The sequence below is a fragment of the Neurospora hispaniola genome (genome assembly GCF_033458365.1).
Source record: "Neurospora hispaniola strain FGSC 10403 chromosome Unknown B0T23scaffold_1, whole genome shotgun sequence".
NCBI classification, from domain to species: Eukaryota; Fungi; Ascomycota; class Sordariomycetes; order Sordariales; family Sordariaceae; genus Neurospora; species Neurospora hispaniola.
Window position 1 is genome coordinate 1,312,778 of NW_026944406.1, and position 17,985 is coordinate 1,330,762.

A 17,985-nucleotide genomic window follows, 5' to 3' on the forward strand; every position below is an offset into this window, starting at 1 on the left:
CTTGTCTATTTGTGCATTTTCTGCGCAGTCCCGTTCCCTGTTCCCGTTTCGCCTTGGATCGGGTAACAATTCAGGCGCACGTCAAGCACCTCCATGGCCAAGTCAGGTTCAGAACGCTCTTTTGAACTCAGTGACTTCCCTCGAGATTAAAAGAAACAACACAGAGAGGAAATGGGAGAGTTGCATGGGGATGCGTCTGTGCCCAACGAAAAACATTCCAACTGGTTCTGGGCCATTGCCGCCTGCTTACGCCCTGCCCATTCATTCATGCTTCCTCGTCCCCTTCACGAGGAGGGTTGGGCCAGAACTCATCAACAAACGAACGGCGGTGGGAACGGCAGACGAACAGACGGACGAACCAGACCTACTTGCAGCGACATGGCATCGACATGGCATGGCATGGGCACTACCACCAGCCCACGATCCAACGAGAAAACAAACGATTCGTCCGCCTCGTTCACCATCCAGCATGCTTTGTCGAATCAGAAGAGACAAGAGAGCCTCGGACCGCCCACTGCATGCATGACAAGGCCAAAGAAAGCTGCCAGCACCGCACCGCCTGGGCGCCGCGCGGGCACCTTCTCAGTCGAGAGATCGAGAGATCGAGAGACCATGCCAACCTCGCCAACCTCCCGGATCCCTACCAAGCATTTCTCAAGCCCTCGGCTTCCCCCAAAGGCTCTTGCCCTTTTTCGGCGTGTACATCAGCCTTCTGCAGCTCGCTGCACACCTGATTGGTACACCTCAGCTATCACGCCTTGACCAAGATTTGACCATCCTGGGGACCTTGGGAGCTAAAAAGCCGAGGAGCCTGTTCTTATCGGCAAAGTTAGACATTCTCCACTCACCGCAGTGCCGTGCCTGTTTCGCCCGCAGAGGGGAATTGCGTCTTTTCCGGCAATCCTCCGATTGTTTCTGTCCCATTTCGTGGCCTTCACGGTGAGCCCAGAGGCAGGCATTGGATTTTGGAAAGCCTTCAACGTTCTTCCAAAAAAAAAAAAAAAAAAAAAAAGTGTCATTGGCTTGAACCCTCAGGAATGCAGGAAGAACCATAGCCCAAGGAATGTGTTGAAAGGGGCATCTTTGGTAAAACCTCTTGAGACCTTCTAAACTTTGACTTCGTGGGTGAGCCCATTCAAGGTAACCTGTCTATTTTGATGTCGACCTTTGTTCTCGCATCCTAAAGAGATTATGGATCGGTAATTTCTACAACATCTTACCCGAGGGCCACCAGCTCCGTATTCACACTGGCTCCCTTCCTTCTCTGTGCCTCACACCCAGTGCCTCATCGGCTTGGCCCTCCCCGATAGCCCCATAAGCATACACATGAGCACTACTGTCTCCAAACCCCCCATCATCTAGCCGAGAAATTGCTCTCTTGACTTCATTTTCCCAGTTACTCATGCCAACGATTAACCATTCAAACACACCCACCAAATACAAGGCGACACATTGCCCAATCCACAGCCCACGGAGGCCCCATCCGTGGAAGGCAAGATAAATGCCCGTGGGAAGCGCACCGCCATAGTAACTGACCAAATTAACCGCCGCGCCCACCCACTGCCTCCCCGTTCCCCTTAACACGCCTCCGCAGGATCCATTCAAGCCATCGGCGATTTGGAACAGCGCCACAAACGGCATCACGTCTGCCACCAGTCGGATCACCCTCTCATCATCATTGAACAGGCGCCCAAACACGTCCTTCACGCTCATCAACACAGTCAGTATCAGCGCCCCGGCAACTATGCTGAGTACCACTGCACAATGCGACGCCCTGCTAGCCTCCTTGACCTTGCGTGCCCCCAACAGGTTGCCAACCCTTGAACTAGCAGCCACACCCAACCCGAACGGAATCGTGTTGATGATTTGATCCGCCGTCATAATAACCGACTGCGCAGCCAGAGCAATGGTGCCCAACTGACCGGCAGCCAGAGCCACGATTTCGAAGGCCCACCATTCGGTACCGACGTGGACGATGCCTAACAGAGCGAGGCGGATAAACGGGCCGATGTTGGAGAGTGCTCGGCGAGGGGAGAGGCCGCCCCAGCATTCGTGGCCGCGGACGAAGGTGGCGTAAGCGACGAGGAGGAAGAAAGAGCACCAGTATGAGATGCCGGTGGCGAGGGGGGCGCCGTGCAAACCGAGACCGAGTTTGTGGATGAAGAAGTAGTTGAGCAAGGCGTTGAGAGGGGAGGTGATGAGAAGGACGTATGTGCCGGGGCGGTAGACTTCTGTCGGTTGGGGAAATGGGTTAGTGACTATCACTTATGGGTGTCTTGCGGCGTAAACACAGCATTGAGGGAAAGCAGACCTTGAGCCTGCAAGAACTTCTTCATGCACTCAAACCAGATATAACCCAAACCGCCCGGTATGAGACGCCGAAGAAACATGGCACTCTGTACGCAAATGTACTCTTCCTGACCAAGTACCCGGAACAAAGGCTCGGACAAGGTCCATATCAAAGCCATGACAGCATACAAGGCGGACAGGACTACCAGTCCACGCTGCAAGAGGATGCCGAGATCATGCTTGTTGGATGAGCCGGTGTAACTGCTTGATGCAAGAGTGTCTAGAGCCGTTGAGCCTCCTAGAGCAATCAACCAAGCTGTGGACATGGCGAACATGTACGAGAAGGCAGCCGTGGCTAGGGCCTCTGGACTTAGACGGCCGACTATGAGGATGGAGCCGGTCTGAAGCGAGTTTTGGAGAGTATACGCGAATATGACGGGGATGGCATTCTTGGTGAGAAGCCAGAGCTCGGATAGCCATAGCTGATACTCAGGTAGGTTGGACGCCTCGGATTCCTCGACCTGGGTGCTGGAAGACTGGAGTGATGGAGGCTTCCTCACTAATGATGTTGTCTCATCTGGGCGAGGCTTCAGGGGGTCGGCTGACCTGGAGGGCGTTGCTCCTGACATTCTGGTATCAAACAAAATGTGATCGGGCGGTTAAACACGAGACGCTTAAGGTTTATATACCGTAAAACTTGCACACAAGAGGCTCACGTTGCTCAACCAAGGTCAGGAGATCAGGTGAGTCCATGACCTAATACTTATTTCTCCCCCATGGCGTACATGGTTCCAACAACTGCGTACTGGCACAACGATCCCCGCATCTGATGGCAGCGGGAAGAATAACGCAAGATAACATTCTTGCAGATCAGAGAGTGGGAGGATACCGAAACTTTGATATTGCTCTCCTCCGAGATTGGTAACTGTTCTCCAGCCAGTCAAGGATGGCTTCTTCGGATACGAAAAGATGATGTCGAGCATTCCTCGCAGAATGAAACCCGGCGCGCCACTGTGCGAGCTGAGGGGCCGTCGGGTCAGACACAATCGCAGGCTGATACAAGTATCTGGCCAGTGGAAATCGTCCATTGACCTCGGGTCGGGTCGGTGGTCATGTCTAGCAGTTTACACTGTAAAATGAGATACCCGGTTCAGTGCGTTGAATCGCAGTAGTGATTAATGAGTACAAAGGTAATTGCTCCAAAGTGGAAGATAGCGGTGCCGCTCATATGTCTCCATCTGCATGACATGGGATATGGAATCCTAAAGCAGTTAGACCGAACCTCATGCTAGGTGGTGATATCGATAGCAAGATCATGTCAGATAAAATGGCAAATGCCTAGACGACCACAGTGATGTTCAGAGTAGCAACAGACCTTTGTGGATTGCCACCGCGGGATCTGCTCTTGAATGGCTCGCCGATGGCTGTGTCTTATCGGAAGCTAGAAAACCAATAGAATGAGTTGCCAACCGACGCCTCTTCTTTGGTTGTCAAATGATGTTATTCATTGCAAAAAGAATTGATGTTCAATGGGAAATATCGCAACAATGGCTTTTCCCGCACAGAACGATGCCACAAGCAATCAATCAACGGCGTCGTGAAAATTGAACCCCTTGGGGTTGCGTGAACTGTGTTTCTTAAACCCATTGACAAAATCACATGTCGAGCAAAGGAGGCGGTGATTCTCAACCCAGGCAATGTATATGTCTGTTTGTTTTTATGAGCACAAGGAAAAGGGAAGATCTTAGAAATTGTTTCAGGACGAAACAAATCGAAAGCCGCTACAGAAAGACAACAAACAAATGGAGGAAGCATTCGATGTGCAAGACGCTGAAGCGACTGACTGGAGCCATGGAAATAGATATGGGAATAGTTGCGAGAATGCGAATTCTGGAATAGAAGCTTATTCCTCCCGCAACACGTTGGCACAAGTCCACTCCCTCTAGTGTGTAATTATAACTATCCGGGCGGAGCGGGGTGCGCTCGGGGTTGAAGCGGGGGCAGCCATTCAATGTAGTATTCCCGGCCCGGGGATGACGTTACCGCGGTGAAGCCAGACCACCAGATCCCGGGCTCCGATCATTTGCTGCCGGTTGTGAGAGGAACATTTGATGGGTTACGAAATGAACGAAGTGATCGAACTCTGGTTGCTTTTTTTTTTTTTTTTTTCTTGGCAGCAAAACTGGTTGAAAAATATTAAGTATAGGTAACAATGACATACATACGTATACACAAACACAACAAATTCATAGCTGCTGGACTTCTAGTTTGTACTACACGAGTACACGCCTGACGCTACTCAATACCATGCTATCTCCGTTTGGTACGCTTGATCATAGCGCTGGCTCCTCCTGCCGTAGTGTACATGAAGAGAACCACCATCCAAATATTAAATGAGATCAGATGACGGAAGGTGCGCAAGGCAGCCTTGAGATTTGCGCGGGTACCTAGAGGTAGGCACCTACTTACCTGCGCTCTGCATTCCGTTCTTTCCAAGTCACTTGTTGCCTTCAGGCTTTCCCGGTGTCATGGCATCGGCATGATGGCAGCGAGGGCAGTGCTCCAACTTCACCTCGGTTCAGCCTCCTTCCCCTTTCCCTTCGCCAGGCTCGTCGTCTTCGACTTGTCGTCGCTCCCACGACGCTCGTCGAATTCCTTTCCAAGCTCGTTCCTGGCACTGCCGCTCCTACTCCTGCTGCTTCCAGGCTTCATGTTTGACGATCCAGTGTTTTCCTTCAGGTTGACATTGTCGCCCTTCAGCCAGCGTTGAAGCCGCATGGCCGCGTCCATGGTACGATGCGCAATCTCCCAATGCCCCATACCCATTTGTAGCAGGGTGGTGTTCATCATTGACTTGACCCACAGATCATGTCCTGTGTTCTTTACACTTGATATCAGAGGCAGAAGCATCCAGTTAAAGACTCCCAGCAAGGAACGCCATTTAGCCAGCGGAACCCTCCACGCCGTCGTCCAGAGCTCCAGGAAATCCTGCATGCTGACCACTTCGCTGAACGGACGCCGTGTCATGATGGCTCGAGTGTACAGGATTGCCGATGTCCTGATGGCTTGGTACACATAGTCCGGGCTCTCAGGACTGGGTTGCACGGTTAAGTCTTCTCCCAAACTTCCTTTTCCTTGTTTCGGCATCTCCCCCGCGCTGACCTCGGAACTGCGTCCCGTTGCCTGCTGTTGAACTCCGAGACCATATGCTGAAAATTGCTGGGTGCTTTGTGTTGTAGGTGATGCAGCCGCCGTAAGCCCGTTATTACCCTCCACAACCCCCCTGGTTTGTGACTCAGGTGTCATGTTCACTGCCGGAGATGGAGCATTGGCTGGTCTCGGAGAAGGTCGTCTCGTTACAGGACCGTCCGTCGAAAGCCTCAACATCTGGTCATGAGTCCAAGCAGCCGTGTGATGCAGTTTCTGTAGTTCCGTCGGGGAAGCGTTCTCAGGAAGCCCGAGGACCGTGCAAACAAGGAACCGCATATCGTCCAGGATCGAAGCCGTGGTGGGGTCTATGTCAAACTCCTCATGGCATGAAGCAAAGTGTGGGAGAGATCCCGATGATATCATCGGTATTAAGGGCGTGTTCAGGGCCAGCTGCAACGGGGGCTGGGTGCTGTCTTGAAAATCAAACTCGGGGCCACCTCGCAAAGAAGGTGGTATCTCGAAACACAATGCAATTCCAACGTCCGACCTGCGCATTCTTTGTCAGCACAACCCCTTTTCATATGATACTGCCCATCGAATCTTACGTTATGGCAAGTTTGCTAATCAGCCCGTTCAGCCCCAGCGTTCGAAACCCACCACGAAGTTTAATCATCTCACAAAGGCCGCCCATATGTGCATGGAGGGATTGCTTTTCGCCCCAATACCACTCGTTGATAATGAGCTGAACAACTCCGGCTATTCCTTCGTCTCCGGCTACCAGGCTTGACTTAATGTGCTCATTCAAAAGCGCTATAGCTTGCCCCTTATGTGCCATCGCTACCGTCGTGTCAATGATACCCGCCACATGGAGCCATCCTGCAGCGGTGCATATGGCCACGCGAGTTAGGAGAGGCGATCTGAGACAAAACGGAATGTAGTGTTGGATATACGGGTTGGCTGCATCCGGGCTGCTATCTATGGATGCTTTCATATTGCCGATCAGGTTGATGACTGCATTGATTGGTAGTGTCAGCAACGTATACCCAGACCCATATTGTTTCCCAGACGAGGCAGACAACTTACACATGTTTAGCAGGTCATTGTCTTGGATAGGCTGTCCAGGCGCGCGAGGGATGTGTCCGTGTCCTTCGTCCGGACTTGTTCCGGGCCACGGTGCTACGCCGCTAGCTTGAAGACTCCCAGAATCTATGCTTCCCGAGGGTGTCTCTCGAAATAAGGTCCCACTCAGAAAGCGAGCGGGAATAGTGTAATACGTTCGAAGTAGATTTGCGGCATCATGGTACAGGTCAGGATGGACTGTACACCCGTCATTGCAGCCAAATTCTTCTGGAAGTAGACCGCCCTGCGTTCTGCTGAAGACGTGTGGTTGAGGCATCATAGCAGACACGGGAAGCTGAGTTCCAAGATCTATCCCTGACCAGCGCACTGTCACTGCTCCAATCTCTCCTCCAGGACTCGCTGCCCATGATGACGATGTCTGCCGCGGGGGTAAGAGGGGATGACGGGCTCCTTCAATTTCGTACTTCCCGCTGTACCGTCCCGATGAAGGCAATACAGATATTGCAAAGGCCGATTGCTGGGAGATGGGAGTTACGCTAGGCCGTCTTTGTATCCATCCGGTTAGTTTCCTTTCCCATAGACAATTATGCCTTGATCATGGAGCTGGTATGTGTACCTGCTGCTCGGTTTATACTCGCATAACGGTTGTGGAAACCGCCTTGCGCAGTTGCTACATGGCTGACCCTGATTGCACTAAGGAAAAGGGAACATGCCGTCAGTCTAAGACAGACCAGTACAGATGATGTTCTGGTTAAGTTGGGCCTTGCTATCCTGTTGAGACTCGAACATGACACCCGCTTGGAATTATCGTACCTTTTGTTTTCTTCTCCGGCACTCCCCACAAGACGTTGTCGTCCTCTCGGCACGCGAAGACCGGCCGACAGGAGGACGTGTGGCCTCGGACATGGTCCTGTCTGGACGGCGATTTTGACAGCACAACAGTCATTGGGGTTTGCGCCGAACATGAGCATAACAGGCCATAAGGCTGACTTATAGCTAAGTCCCGTTCCGAATGATGGTTGTGACAAGGAACAGGTATCAGGCTTCACCCTGCACACCTTCGGCTTTCAGACTCTTTGGGATTAGCGTATAACCTGCCGCTCGGGTTGCCAGGAACCCATCACTGGTGAAGCAGACCGGGAGGGCGAGCACCCACTGGTGACGGTCTGCTTCACAAGAAGCGAGATGTGCTAAAGTAGAAGGGCAAAGCCTAGAACAACAGATCACGGTGATCTGCATACAGCTCATCACTTTTTTTTTTCATTTCCAAGCCTGCGGAGGTGACAAGCATCCACCTTCGGAAGCAATGGCTCGACACAGAGACTATTGGTTTGACATAATCTGAACAGGGTACACCGCAGAAACTCCTGTTGCAACCTCACTTGTTCTACCCCGTAAGCCAACACACAAGCGTCGACACAATTATTGCGCACGATGATGGATCATGAAGAACCCAAGGTGCTGCTGACTACAACCCCTGACATGAAGAAGTCCTGAATTCTTGAATGGTTTGGCAACAGACCACTGAGACATTAACGGCATACCCCCTCAACAATGGAAATCAACGACATACATAGGGCGATGCAACTTGGAACGGACGTATGTAGACGTGAATATTCTAATAGGTCCTGATTCTTGGCTTCCCCAACCTGGTATGTAGAAGCCACTCCCTTCACAGCGTCATAATACGCTCGCCCTCGAGCCTATTTTGGAAAATGGTCGCGGGATCTGTGCCTCGAGAGTTGTTCAAGTTGGATACCACTGCGAGACCTCGAGGACTCGGCAGGTAGTTTGCTAATTGGCGGTCTACGTGATCAATACCGGACTAGTGGTTTCAATGAAGGTGAAGTGGAGGCGTTTCCTCGTTTTCGTTAGACCGTCACAAGCCCCCAGACAAACGTATTGAACTGGGGTTAATTTTGGTTGCCCTGCCGCTGACTCGAGTCTTGGGTAGGTCGACAGGAAATCTCTCACGTTAGGCCATTGTGGCAGTGCATCAGTATGGCAGGGATGAGCTGCCGGATCAGCAGCCGCCAAGCGAACAGGAAGTTGCCCCAGAACTACGTTGCGGCGACTGACAGGTACAGGTCTCACATACCGTCGTCTCGTGCCGCCAGCTCGATACAGAAGCCGAGTGGTAAGCAGAGATCGAGCCAGTAGAGACAAAGCTGGCTTAACCCTCATCAAGCAAATATCAGCTGAGTACCTTTCCAGGGTAGATCCAACAGCATGTTGAGGATGTACCGATGTGAAGGGGAAATCCGGTACAAGTGCCCATGATCCTCGCCTGCACGATACAGAACCTCCCACTTGGAATACCACCGGAGGTCTTTCCGAAAGAGTTACGGACCAGTCACAGAACATCAAAATGCGAAAGCTAAGTGCCCCTACATCCTTACCACGGCGATACTAGCCCGAATGCAATCCTCGTCTGGAACCATGACCATCATGGAGAAAGGCACATGGCTCAACATGCATCGGTAGTGAGGAAAGACTCTTCCCCTCCTTCCCCTCCTCAACTGCCGGGAAGGCCTTAGCGCTATTACTCTCAAAAGAGGCACAGCTGTACACGGATGACACAATCTGAGCTGTCTGGCATGGACCTGCCTGTCCTCTGTCCGAGAGCTTTTTTCCCCCCTCGCCCACGAGTAATGAATGCCAAGACTTTTCGCATAATAGGGGTGTGATGTTTACTATCTGATGAAGCCAATCCGTACAATGTAACGTAACAAGAGGCCCTCGATATCTGATAGTCTATCCGTTACCGGTGTTTCAGCTTCTAGAGCCATAACAGAGCATCTCGCTTTTTTTATCCTAGTTCATAGGCGTTTTACCGCTCGTATGAAAAAAAAGATCGAGTGGAAGAGATCCAATTAAGCATGATTACCCTTGATCGACGCTACCGGCACTGAACTGCACTGTGACGTAGGGCTGAAGGGGTAACAGCTCCACCCAAACCGAACCCTTGGGTCGACATGTCGAGTCTGAATTACCACTTCTCTCACGGAATATGCGCCCGGTATCATGAAGGGATGCAGTCGGGCATGGGTATGATGATCAAGCTCTGTATCCGGACCGAAGGTCAAACCAAACATTATTAGAGCAAGTAAATTCCAGTCCAACAGAAGTGAGGGTCTAGAAGGGTCTTGTACCCAGTTACCCAACTTGGTACCCAGCTAGCTCGAGAGCGTTGTTACCCGAAAAGTAAGCCCGATATTTCCTTTTTTTCTGCTCCTCCTTACCCTAACCACCTACAGCCTTCTACCCAATCAAAATGTTCACACCCTCAGAATCGCGGTATGTACAAGTTGATCCAAAAACCGGAACTCATCCCGAGCCTGTGTTCCTTATGAGACCAGGCTTCCGATGCGTGCCACCACTGCCCTTGAAGACTTCGTAAACCAAACCACTCCGGTCCACTCCTCTTTTCCCCGCCTTGTTCTGGATGTTTCATAAACACCATTACACAAGACACAAGTGAGTGAGATGACATGGGCACGAGGAGATAGAAAGAAAGGAAAAAAGAATCTCCCTCTCTTGTGTTTTTCTTTCCTAATTACGGTCCAGCTGATCCATATCTGTGATTGATGTGGTTGCTGTGGTGTTGGTGCTGTGCTGTGTGATGACTGCCTGCCAGAACATGTAGTGTGACTGTGCTGATTTGCTATAATTGGTATACGTCGCTAACAGGGCTCAGCTGGCTCTCGTTGATTGATGGATGATTTTCTTTCGACATGTGGTAAAAAGATAAAGTGCGAGCGAGGGGCATGAGTGGCCGGCAGAAGCAAAGGTAGAAGATATTTGATAGGCTAAACGAGATACAGAATGACCAAAGCCGGGTAACGACGCCTGCCGAAGAGAAACACATGGAAGAAATTAAGTGGAGAGACTTCATTACGACACATGCAAAAATTTCATAAAAAGCTGGAACGCAGCTGAACAAGCGACGCCCACACTGATCCAAGGTATCTTTCCCAAAAAAAAACAAGTTAGAGAAACAAACAAGGCCGACCCGTCCTTAACCAGTCATGGTCCACATCCCATCCAGATGGCGCTCTTAATAAAGCGCAATTCTGGCAGAACACTTCCATTCTCATTTCCAGTCGTCTTCTAGAGTCGATTTGGTTACCCGCCCCCCCCCCCCCTCCCCTTTTTCTCCTCTAACCCTACCCTCCCTCCCTTTCCTGCCACCGTGACCATCGCGCGAGAAAAAAACATACTAGAAATACGTAGACTAGAAAAATACCGAAGCCAACAACTGAAATAGAGCCGGAGGGGCCACCAAGAAAGTCATGAAAAGCAGAAGTCATTAGAGATTTTCTTGGCTAAATACACTTCGCATTGCGGGCCGATTGACATCCATCCTCAGAATCAACCCTTATCCACCCGCACCTCAGATGCAGTAAGTACTGGTATAAGAGTATTATATATAGTTTAGATATGAAAAAGACTTGGTATTGGTAAGTAGTGGTATCATCGCGTATTCCGTGTCATAACGTCATATCAAGGAGTATTGCCGTCGTTCGCCCACGAGATTGTGTGTGTGGTATATTTTTCTCGTCCTTTCTTTTCCGCATGCCTCTCCGTCTCTCCATCTCTCTACTCCACTTTCCTCGTCTTCAAGTTTTGTGCGAAATGTTCGCTTATGTTGGCTTTCCAATGCCCGCTCCATTTCGTATCCAGTCAATCGGTTCCCGGTGACACATGGCTTATGGTTGGTTGTTTGGGTGCCTGTGTCCAACCACACTACACCACTACACCATCACCCGCCGGCAGGCATGGCGTGTTCCTCCCTTCCTCTCATTCCTCACTCGTGGTATCATGCGTATCTTTGCCCCTTCACCTCACATTATAATTAGGTTTCCTCGCCATGTTCACAACAGGTGGCTCCTCGTCATCGTCAATCGGATACGGCACATACGCAGCCGGCAGGGTATTCTGCCTGCCATTGAGACTAATCGGCGAGATCAGTCCGTCTGCCGAGGACAAGGGCGTCTTGGGCGGGAGTGGTGGCGGTTCTATCCTCGGCGGGTACTGGAAATGCTGCTGGTACTGCTGGTTCTGGTATTCAGGATACCAGGGGTGTCTGGGCTGGTCGTCCTCGGTAACGATGGCGATCTTATCTTGCCCTGAAGCGTTGCGCCATTGTGCGGGGGTTGGGGCGATGGCGACGAGTTTGTCTGAGTCGTCGGTCCCGAATGAAGCTGGAGGAGGGACGGCGGGGGCTGGACGACTGGGCGCTAGGTGGCTGCTGCTGCTTTTTGCCGAGTGAACGCGCTCGGCTGAGGATCTGGGCGAGGGAGTATTGATGCCATTAGCGCTATGTCCTGGGACAGAGAGCGCGTCGAAGCCGGATTCGTAGGACTGTCGGCTTGGTGGCGTGCCGAGTCGCTGAGGAGGGTAAATTGGCATATCGCCAGGTAGTTCGACAGCTAGGGGCATGGAAATGCTGGGTGTAGTCTTGATCAATTCGGGAATAGGGCCAGGGGCGGTGCTGTTGCTGTTGGCACGCTCCCATCGCTGCTTTGCGAAGTGGATCTTTGCAAGCTTGGCCGATGCGCCCTGAACCATTCTCTGCTCGTCGTCCCGCTGCAAATATCGCCTGGTGTTTGTGCTGATGTCGGATAACCTGTGCCACTCGTTCATACCAAACTCGCCAACGCCGACCTCAACGTTGAAGCGGTAGTAGTTCTCAATGTTGACGCCACGCTTCACCAGATGCTCCTTCTTCATCATCTCGTGAATCTTCTCGCACCCCTCGATCTTGGCAATCAACTTCCTCCGTGCGTCCGCGAACTCGCCCATAAAACCCTCGTACCAGAGAGTGGAGTTCATATCACTTCCCTTTGGCCGCTTTCCTGTCCCGACACTGACGAATACCCCAACTTCCCGTCCGGGCCACTCGTTAACCACCGCTTCATCCAGGGCGTACATGGAAGGGTTGAAGACGCCAGCACCATCATCATGAAAAATAGACTGGCCGATCTGTATGGGCTTGAAGGCAAGTCCAATAGCGCAGGTGGCTCGGCCTGCTTGCCAAATCGTGCAATCGAATTCGGGGGCTGGTTCCTTTCTCGAGTCGTAGGAGCGAAGCACAGCTGGCTTCGCGTTTCTAGGAGATCCCTTGTACATGGCCGTCACGGCACTGAACAGTTTTGTCAGCAGTCAAGCGTCCAAGCTAGGACTCTTTTTGCGATACTCACGTTTTTGTCCGGTTTTCCCTCTCGTCGTACAGACGAGCATGGGGATTTCCCCAGCGTGAAGAGAAAGCCGGTTTTGCTGATTGTGCGCTAGGACTCCTTGCGCTAAAACTAACGACACTGGCATTGCTGGCGTGTCTTCTGGGATAAGAAGAGGCGGCGCTTGAGCGGGAGACGGCACTCAAAGGACTGAAAGTATCCGAGACAGCGCCGTCGTTTCCTTCCCTGTCGTTGATGGTATGTTCCCTGACGCAGTCCTGAATGGCTTCCTCCAGCTTTGTCGCCTTGAATATGGTCGATCGGTAGGGAATGCCGGCAATGGTCTTGTCCGTCTCAAAGACCTTGCGGGTAAGGCGCACATAGAGTTCCTTGCATGTCTCCAGATCGAGCCGCAACCTTCCAAGCATAATCGCAATCAGGCCGCCAGTGCCGGTACCGACGATAAGGTCGAAGTGGTCGCATGGTTTGGGAATCTCGGAGCGGCGCGGTGCTCTGCCTTCGGTTTCGACAAAGGTGCGGTGCATCAACTCCTGGATGATGAGGAACATGGAATAACCACGGACGCCTCCGCCATCTGTCACGGTGTTGGTTAGCGAGACGGTGTTTCAACGCATGGCGCCGACAGCCTGGTTCCTCATACAATAGCTGTGTTTGATGCGCACAGGGGAAGGTGTCTGTTGTTTCTAGGGGGAGACCCACCGAGCGATAAGATGCGCAAAGGCGGCCCTTTTGTGGTGTCTTTTCTCTTGAGCCCACCCTCCATCTTGTTTGTACTCCTGGTGTTCTTTTCTTGCTTTTCTCTCTGATGACGCCCTCTCGCGGGTATGGCGACGAGGCCAAGGGTTTGTACTCTTCGTTGGGGATCGATCCTACGGCTTGCGGTTTTGGTGGATTTGTGCCTTACGACGGGCGAAGGTTGCGGAACGCGAATGGAATGCGCCCGCGAATGCGGGTGACCACACAGGTACCGTAGGTAGGAGATAGAACGAACTAGTGGCCTTACTCCTGCAGTGGGAGGGTATCGTTGCGGATGCTTGTGGTGTCACTTGGTTTCGAAAGCGTCAAGGGCGTGGACCGCGTGGAGGGGACCTTGCAGCGCTTGATGCTGCTCACTGGTGCAGAATGACCGGAGTCTAGATGTCACTGACGTTGCTGACGCAGGAGCTCGGGCCAGATGGGAAACGATCGACTGCAATAACCGCCACACCTGCAGCTGCAAAAGTCTGATTAAATATCAGGTGGAAGAAGACGAGTCGAGTCGTCGCTAGTTGATTTCTGTTGCTGTTGGTTGATGATGTCTTTGGGGGAGAGAAAAAAACAACCGTCAAGATTTTGATATTCACTTGCTCCCTTTGAAAATCCAAATCCGTACCCGCCGAGCGCTGCGTGGACGAATGTGGCAGTGCACAAGTTCAGTAAGCTCGCGCGAGCCGGAGTCCCGAGTCAAAGCAAAAAAGAGTCACGTTGCTTGCTTATAAACAACCGCATGCCAAGGGGGTAACCCGGCACAGTCATTCGCCTTAGTTTGCAAGGCCGTACATATCTCTTATGGCATCTTGTCGTCTGGTGTCTGTACACTACCTAACGCAGTTGACCCTTTCGAGACCTTTTTGCACATGAAGCGATGTGAGGCCATGTTCGACCAAACGAAAGTGCTGGTGACCGGCGCCCCAGAGCTGGGCATATCTCGAAGCTTGGAGCTGATTGGCCCAGACCACAGGTAGACTTCCAGAATGGCCCCAAGTCTCAATCAAGCAGTTATCGAAATTCCGTCGACAACCATCAAAAAGAGAGAACGCCATGGAGTAAAATGTGGAGGATATGCGAATTCTCCGAATCGTTGGATGTCACTCGACAAGCACTAGACGGACTGACAAGAAATTATAATGGAGAACTCGTGGCGGTGCGAGCATAGTCTAATCCCATTTGAGAATGGCGTGCCAAGCAATGACAGATTTACATTACCTACAGTACTTAGTGTACTTTCTGTGTATAACAAAAGCCGACATTGGTCAGATGTATTTGAAGGCGCTCAGGCGGCATCACCCCACGGCCAAACTTCTGTATCAGCCCTCAACTTTCAAGACACTTGCAGAATCTAACAACGAAAGCCAGTCACCTCAAGGAGATCGAGATGGCTTCAAAGGAACAAGAAACGGGCGGTGGTGGTTGAAGTGGAGAAATCAAGGATGGATTCTCTAGTGGAAAAGCCATTGTTCTACTACCCCTGGACGAATGGAAAATCAGCCCTTGGGCTTCCTTCCTTTCTGGTTGGCCGTATCCAACAAGAGCGGCTTGCACTTTTCCGTGTTCTCAACCAGTGAAACGCATGGAGTGCGGGGCACCAGGCAATATTACACTACTACACTACGAGCCCATAGTCTGCAGCCGGAGAATATGCTCCCCATCAAGATGAATGACGTCATTGTGATTGCTGTACTACTGGCAGCTGTACCTGCCCCAAAGCTACCACTTCCCTTCAACACAGCAATGCACCAACTATGGTACATGCTCAATAACCCAGCAACCTGAAGAAATTGACGATGCTGGACATCGTTAACCGGGAGCATCTAGAGTCCAGTCACGAACTCCCAACAGCTTCATCTCAAATTGCAATCATATCTGCATATCCGTCTCCACTGTCACCTTGGCAAGATTACTCCCAGAAGGGAAAACTAATGTGATCTGGCGCTCGTCACTGTCACCGTCACTGTCGACACCAGTGTCCACATCGACACCGCCGGCATGGATCTGATATCATCGTGTTTTGGAGGCCGCACGAGGCGTGCGGACGAGGAGGAGCCTCTGTTGTCTCATTACGACGATGATACCGTGTTGCAGAGAAAGCTGCACCAGAAATTACATACCTACCAGATGCTGCGTGCCCTTTCCAAGGGATACATGCCGTCCAACGACCAAGCCATCGCCAACCTTCGAACCCTTCTCTCCTCCGATATTCTGAATCCAGACAACTCCGGCCTCAGCGACTCGGGACGGGCACTTGTTTTCTACTCCAGGAAATGGATTACCCAACTCATTCAGCTCTTGGAGCACAAGAACAGCCAGGACCAGATCCAGGATTTCCTATGGTATCTCTCCAAGGCTCGTGTGTCCGTCGACATGGAACAGATTGCCGAGCGTGCTACCAAGGCTAAAGCCAAGGCTGATACCGCTGCTGGTAAGTTCTTGTCCCAGCTTTTGTCTACGTACATCGACAGTTACTGATGCTTCTTATCCCAAACAGTGTATAAGAGCATCCAGACAGTCGGGTCCTTGCTTTTGACCAACTCCGACTTTCGTCTCTTCCTCTCGGATCTTGGTGTGGTTTCTCGCGAGGTGTTTCGCGACACTGCCTTTGCCCTTTCCGCCGCATCCAAAGAGGCAGGTGAGCGCCTGGAGCCTTGGAAGGACGAGAGAGAATCAGTAGCAAAACCGGGGAACGACGAAACAGCCGGCAAACCAGTCCAGCAGGACTTGGAGGCTGAGGTTGCCGAAGTTGGGCAGGTGCTTGGAGACACTGTCGCAACTGTCGCTCAGGAAGCCGAAAGCAGTATCATCAACAAGTTACATAGCGACGAGACGGATACTCTGCTATACCGTCTCAAGCAGGCGGTCACCAAGCTGCGAGACCGCAGGGACTACTCGGATTCAGTATCGACATTCTCGCTCCTCCTAAAACGATATGCTATGGTATATTCGCGCATCGCTCGCGATACACTCCAGACTACCGAGGAAGCCGTTGATCATAACCCAGAGATGGATAAGGCTCTTGAAAACTTCTGGCTCTTCATCAAGTCCTTTGGCGAACAGAAAGAATGGGAGGAATTGGAAAAGAGGTTCAAGCTGGTCATGGACCATGCCCACAGCGACCCCGAATTCGAGAAGCTGATCGATGAGCTAGGCAACGCTGCCCAGGAGATGTTCACCGACCCGTCCTTCTTTGACCATGCCGAGGAGCGTTTCCAGGACCTCCGAGATCGGTCTCGACAGCTCACTTCTCGCTCTTCCCTGCGTGATGACATTGATGGTTTGTTGTCACAGTTGCAATCCACCTTCCATTCGGTTATGCGTGATCGTGATATTTCAGGCCTGCTCAAGACAACGGCCGCCATTGGCAAGATCTTGTCACCGAAACACCACTACATTAACACAGACCTTGTGACCGACTGCATCAACGTCTTTGTTCCATTGCTCATTCAAGCAATCAACTACATTCCTATTCCCCGACTGGAGATCGCTACGCCAGAGATTGACATCTTGCTTGAAAACCTCATCCTAGAGCCTGGCAAGACAATCAACCACACTTCTTTCTTCCCATACAAGCTTCGTATTGAGACCCTCAACGACATTGAAATCCGCAAAGCCAGATTCCGCACAACATCAGCAATGAAGAGTCTAGTGAGAATCAAGATCGATGGACTCTCGGTCCGCGCCGAAGAAGTCGGCTTCTGGATGAAGGTACACACCGGCTTACTGCGCTACGTCGACGAAGGAATCGCTTCCTTTGCAATGGATGAAAGAGGTATGGATCTCGAGATCGACGTAGAAGTTGGTCGAGACAGGATGGACAAGATCCTCTCCCTCCGAAGCGTCCGATGCGAAATCCACAAGCTCGATTTCACCTTGCGCCAAAGCAAGTTCAGTTGGCTTGCCTGGCTCTTCAAGCCCTTCGTGAAGCCCGTCATCAAGAAGACGATCGAGATGCAAATCGCCATGGGCATCGCCCAATCCTTACAGTTCGCCAACCGCGAGATCCTGTTCGCTAGGGAGAGACTTCGCGCCACGCGGATTGCGGATCCGGATGATCTCAAGACGTTCTTCAAGGCTGTCTTGGCGAGGCTGACGCCTCCTGATGATCCGGATGTCAACATACGGCTGGGTATCACGGATCCCGGAAGGGGCGTGTTTGATGGAGTGTATGCTCCTGGAAGTATCGTCAAGTTGTGGAATGAAGAGGCTACGCAGGCGTCACAGAGGATTCGAGAGAATGATCAGGATGGATGGAGGAATAGCGTGTTTGACGTTCACACTACCTTGATGACATGAGGGATATGTCAAGGGACCCCACTACTGGGGCTGTGGACCAGTAGGTATGAAGGTATAGTAGTTTCACTTGTGAGGATACGTTCTGGTGTGGCGATGGAACATCGTTTTGCTTTTGGCGGTAATGACTGGTCTCTGACGGATTTGCGAAACTGATATTCTAATTTTCTAACCCTTATGTTGAGAGATCTCGGTCAGATGGACTTGACGAGAAGAAAACACG

At 51.6% G+C, this 17,985-nt stretch overlaps 4 protein-coding genes across 4 annotated transcripts; 1 reads left to right on the plus strand and 3 right to left on the minus strand.

Annotated features, from left to right (window-relative positions):
- Nucleotides 1-1,002: 1,002 nt before the first annotated feature.
- B0T23DRAFT_5482 (mate-domain-containing protein) lies at nt 1,003-3,088 on the minus strand. Its single transcript, XM_062841433.1, has 2 exons — nt 2,312-3,088; nt 1,003-2,231 (listed from the first exon to the last, which is right to left on the minus strand). The coding sequence occupies exons 1-2, from the start codon at nt 2,916-2,918 to the stop codon at nt 1,243-1,245; spliced, it is 1,596 nt and encodes a 531-aa protein (XP_062696622.1). The 5' UTR covers nt 2,919-3,088; the 3' UTR covers nt 1,003-1,242.
- Nucleotides 3,089-4,463: 1,375 nt separating this feature from the next.
- Nucleotides 4,464-7,766, minus strand: B0T23DRAFT_5531 (uncharacterized protein). Its single transcript, XM_062841446.1, has 5 exons — nt 7,333-7,766; nt 7,136-7,212; nt 6,523-7,064; nt 6,045-6,450; nt 4,464-5,986 (listed from the first exon to the last, which is right to left on the minus strand). The coding sequence occupies exons 1-5, from the start codon at nt 7,423-7,425 to the stop codon at nt 4,858-4,860; spliced, it is 2,247 nt and encodes a 748-aa protein (XP_062696623.1). The 5' UTR covers nt 7,426-7,766; the 3' UTR covers nt 4,464-4,857.
- Nucleotides 7,767-11,274: 3,508 nt separating this feature from the next.
- On the minus strand, nt 11,275-13,889 carry B0T23DRAFT_5595 (acyl transferase/acyl hydrolase/lysophospholipase). The gene is made up of 3 exons (XM_062841457.1): nt 13,419-13,889; nt 12,723-13,293; nt 11,275-12,664 (listed from the first exon to the last, which is right to left on the minus strand). The coding sequence occupies exons 1-3, from the start codon at nt 13,480-13,482 to the stop codon at nt 11,359-11,361; spliced, it is 1,941 nt and encodes a 646-aa protein (XP_062696624.1). The 5' UTR covers nt 13,483-13,889; the 3' UTR covers nt 11,275-11,358.
- A 1,462-nt stretch (nt 13,890-15,351) lies between these two features.
- B0T23DRAFT_5626 (bactericidal permeability-increasing protein) lies at nt 15,352-17,848 on the plus strand. Its single transcript, XM_062841462.1, has 2 exons — nt 15,352-15,897; nt 15,964-17,848. The coding sequence occupies exons 1-2, from the start codon at nt 15,465-15,467 to the stop codon at nt 17,763-17,765; spliced, it is 2,235 nt and encodes a 744-aa protein (XP_062696625.1). The 5' UTR covers nt 15,352-15,464; the 3' UTR covers nt 17,766-17,848.
- Nucleotides 17,849-17,985: the final 137 nt, after the last annotated feature.

What these genes read in the sequence shown, in the direction of transcription:
- B0T23DRAFT_5626 (XM_062841462.1), top strand. Translation starts at nt 15,465, where the DNA reads ATGGATCTGATATCATCGTGTTTTGGAGGCCGCACGAGGCGTGCGGAC. An exon ending in CAAGGCTGATACCGCTGCTG is followed by an intron (nt 15,898 to 15,963) that starts GTAAGTTCTTGT and finishes TATCCCAAACAG; the next exon opens with TGTATAAGAGCATCCAGACA.
- B0T23DRAFT_5595 (XM_062841457.1), bottom strand. Translation starts at nt 13,482, where the DNA reads ATGGAGGGTGGGCTCAAGAGAAAAGACACCACAAAAGGGCCGCCTTTG. An exon ending in TTTGCGCATCTTATCGCTCG is followed by an intron (nt 13,294 to 13,418) that starts GTGGGTCTCCCC and finishes ACACCGTGACAG; the next exon opens with ATGGCGGAGGCGTCCGTGGT. An exon ending in AGGGAAAACCGGACAAAAAC is followed by an intron (nt 12,665 to 12,722) that starts GTGAGTATCGCA and finishes AAAACTGTTCAG; the next exon opens with TGCCGTGACGGCCATGTACA.
- B0T23DRAFT_5482 (XM_062841433.1), bottom strand. Translation starts at nt 2,918, where the DNA reads ATGTCAGGAGCAACGCCCTCCAGGTCAGCCGACCCCCTGAAGCCTCGC. An exon ending in GAAGTTCTTGCAGGCTCAAG is followed by an intron (nt 2,232 to 2,311) that starts GTCTGCTTTCCC and finishes CCCAACCGACAG; the next exon opens with AAGTCTACCGCCCCGGCACA.
- B0T23DRAFT_5531 (XM_062841446.1), bottom strand. Translation starts at nt 7,425, where the DNA reads ATGTCCGAGGCCACACGTCCTCCTGTCGGCCGGTCTTCGCGTGCCGAG. An exon ending in GCCGGAGAAGAAAACAAAAG is followed by an intron (nt 7,213 to 7,332) that starts GTACGATAATTC and finishes CCTTTTCCTTAG; the next exon opens with TGCAATCAGGGTCAGCCATG. An exon ending in CAATGACCTGCTAAACATGT is followed by an intron (nt 6,451 to 6,522) that starts GTAAGTTGTCTG and finishes CAATCAATGCAG; the next exon opens with TCATCAACCTGATCGGCAAT.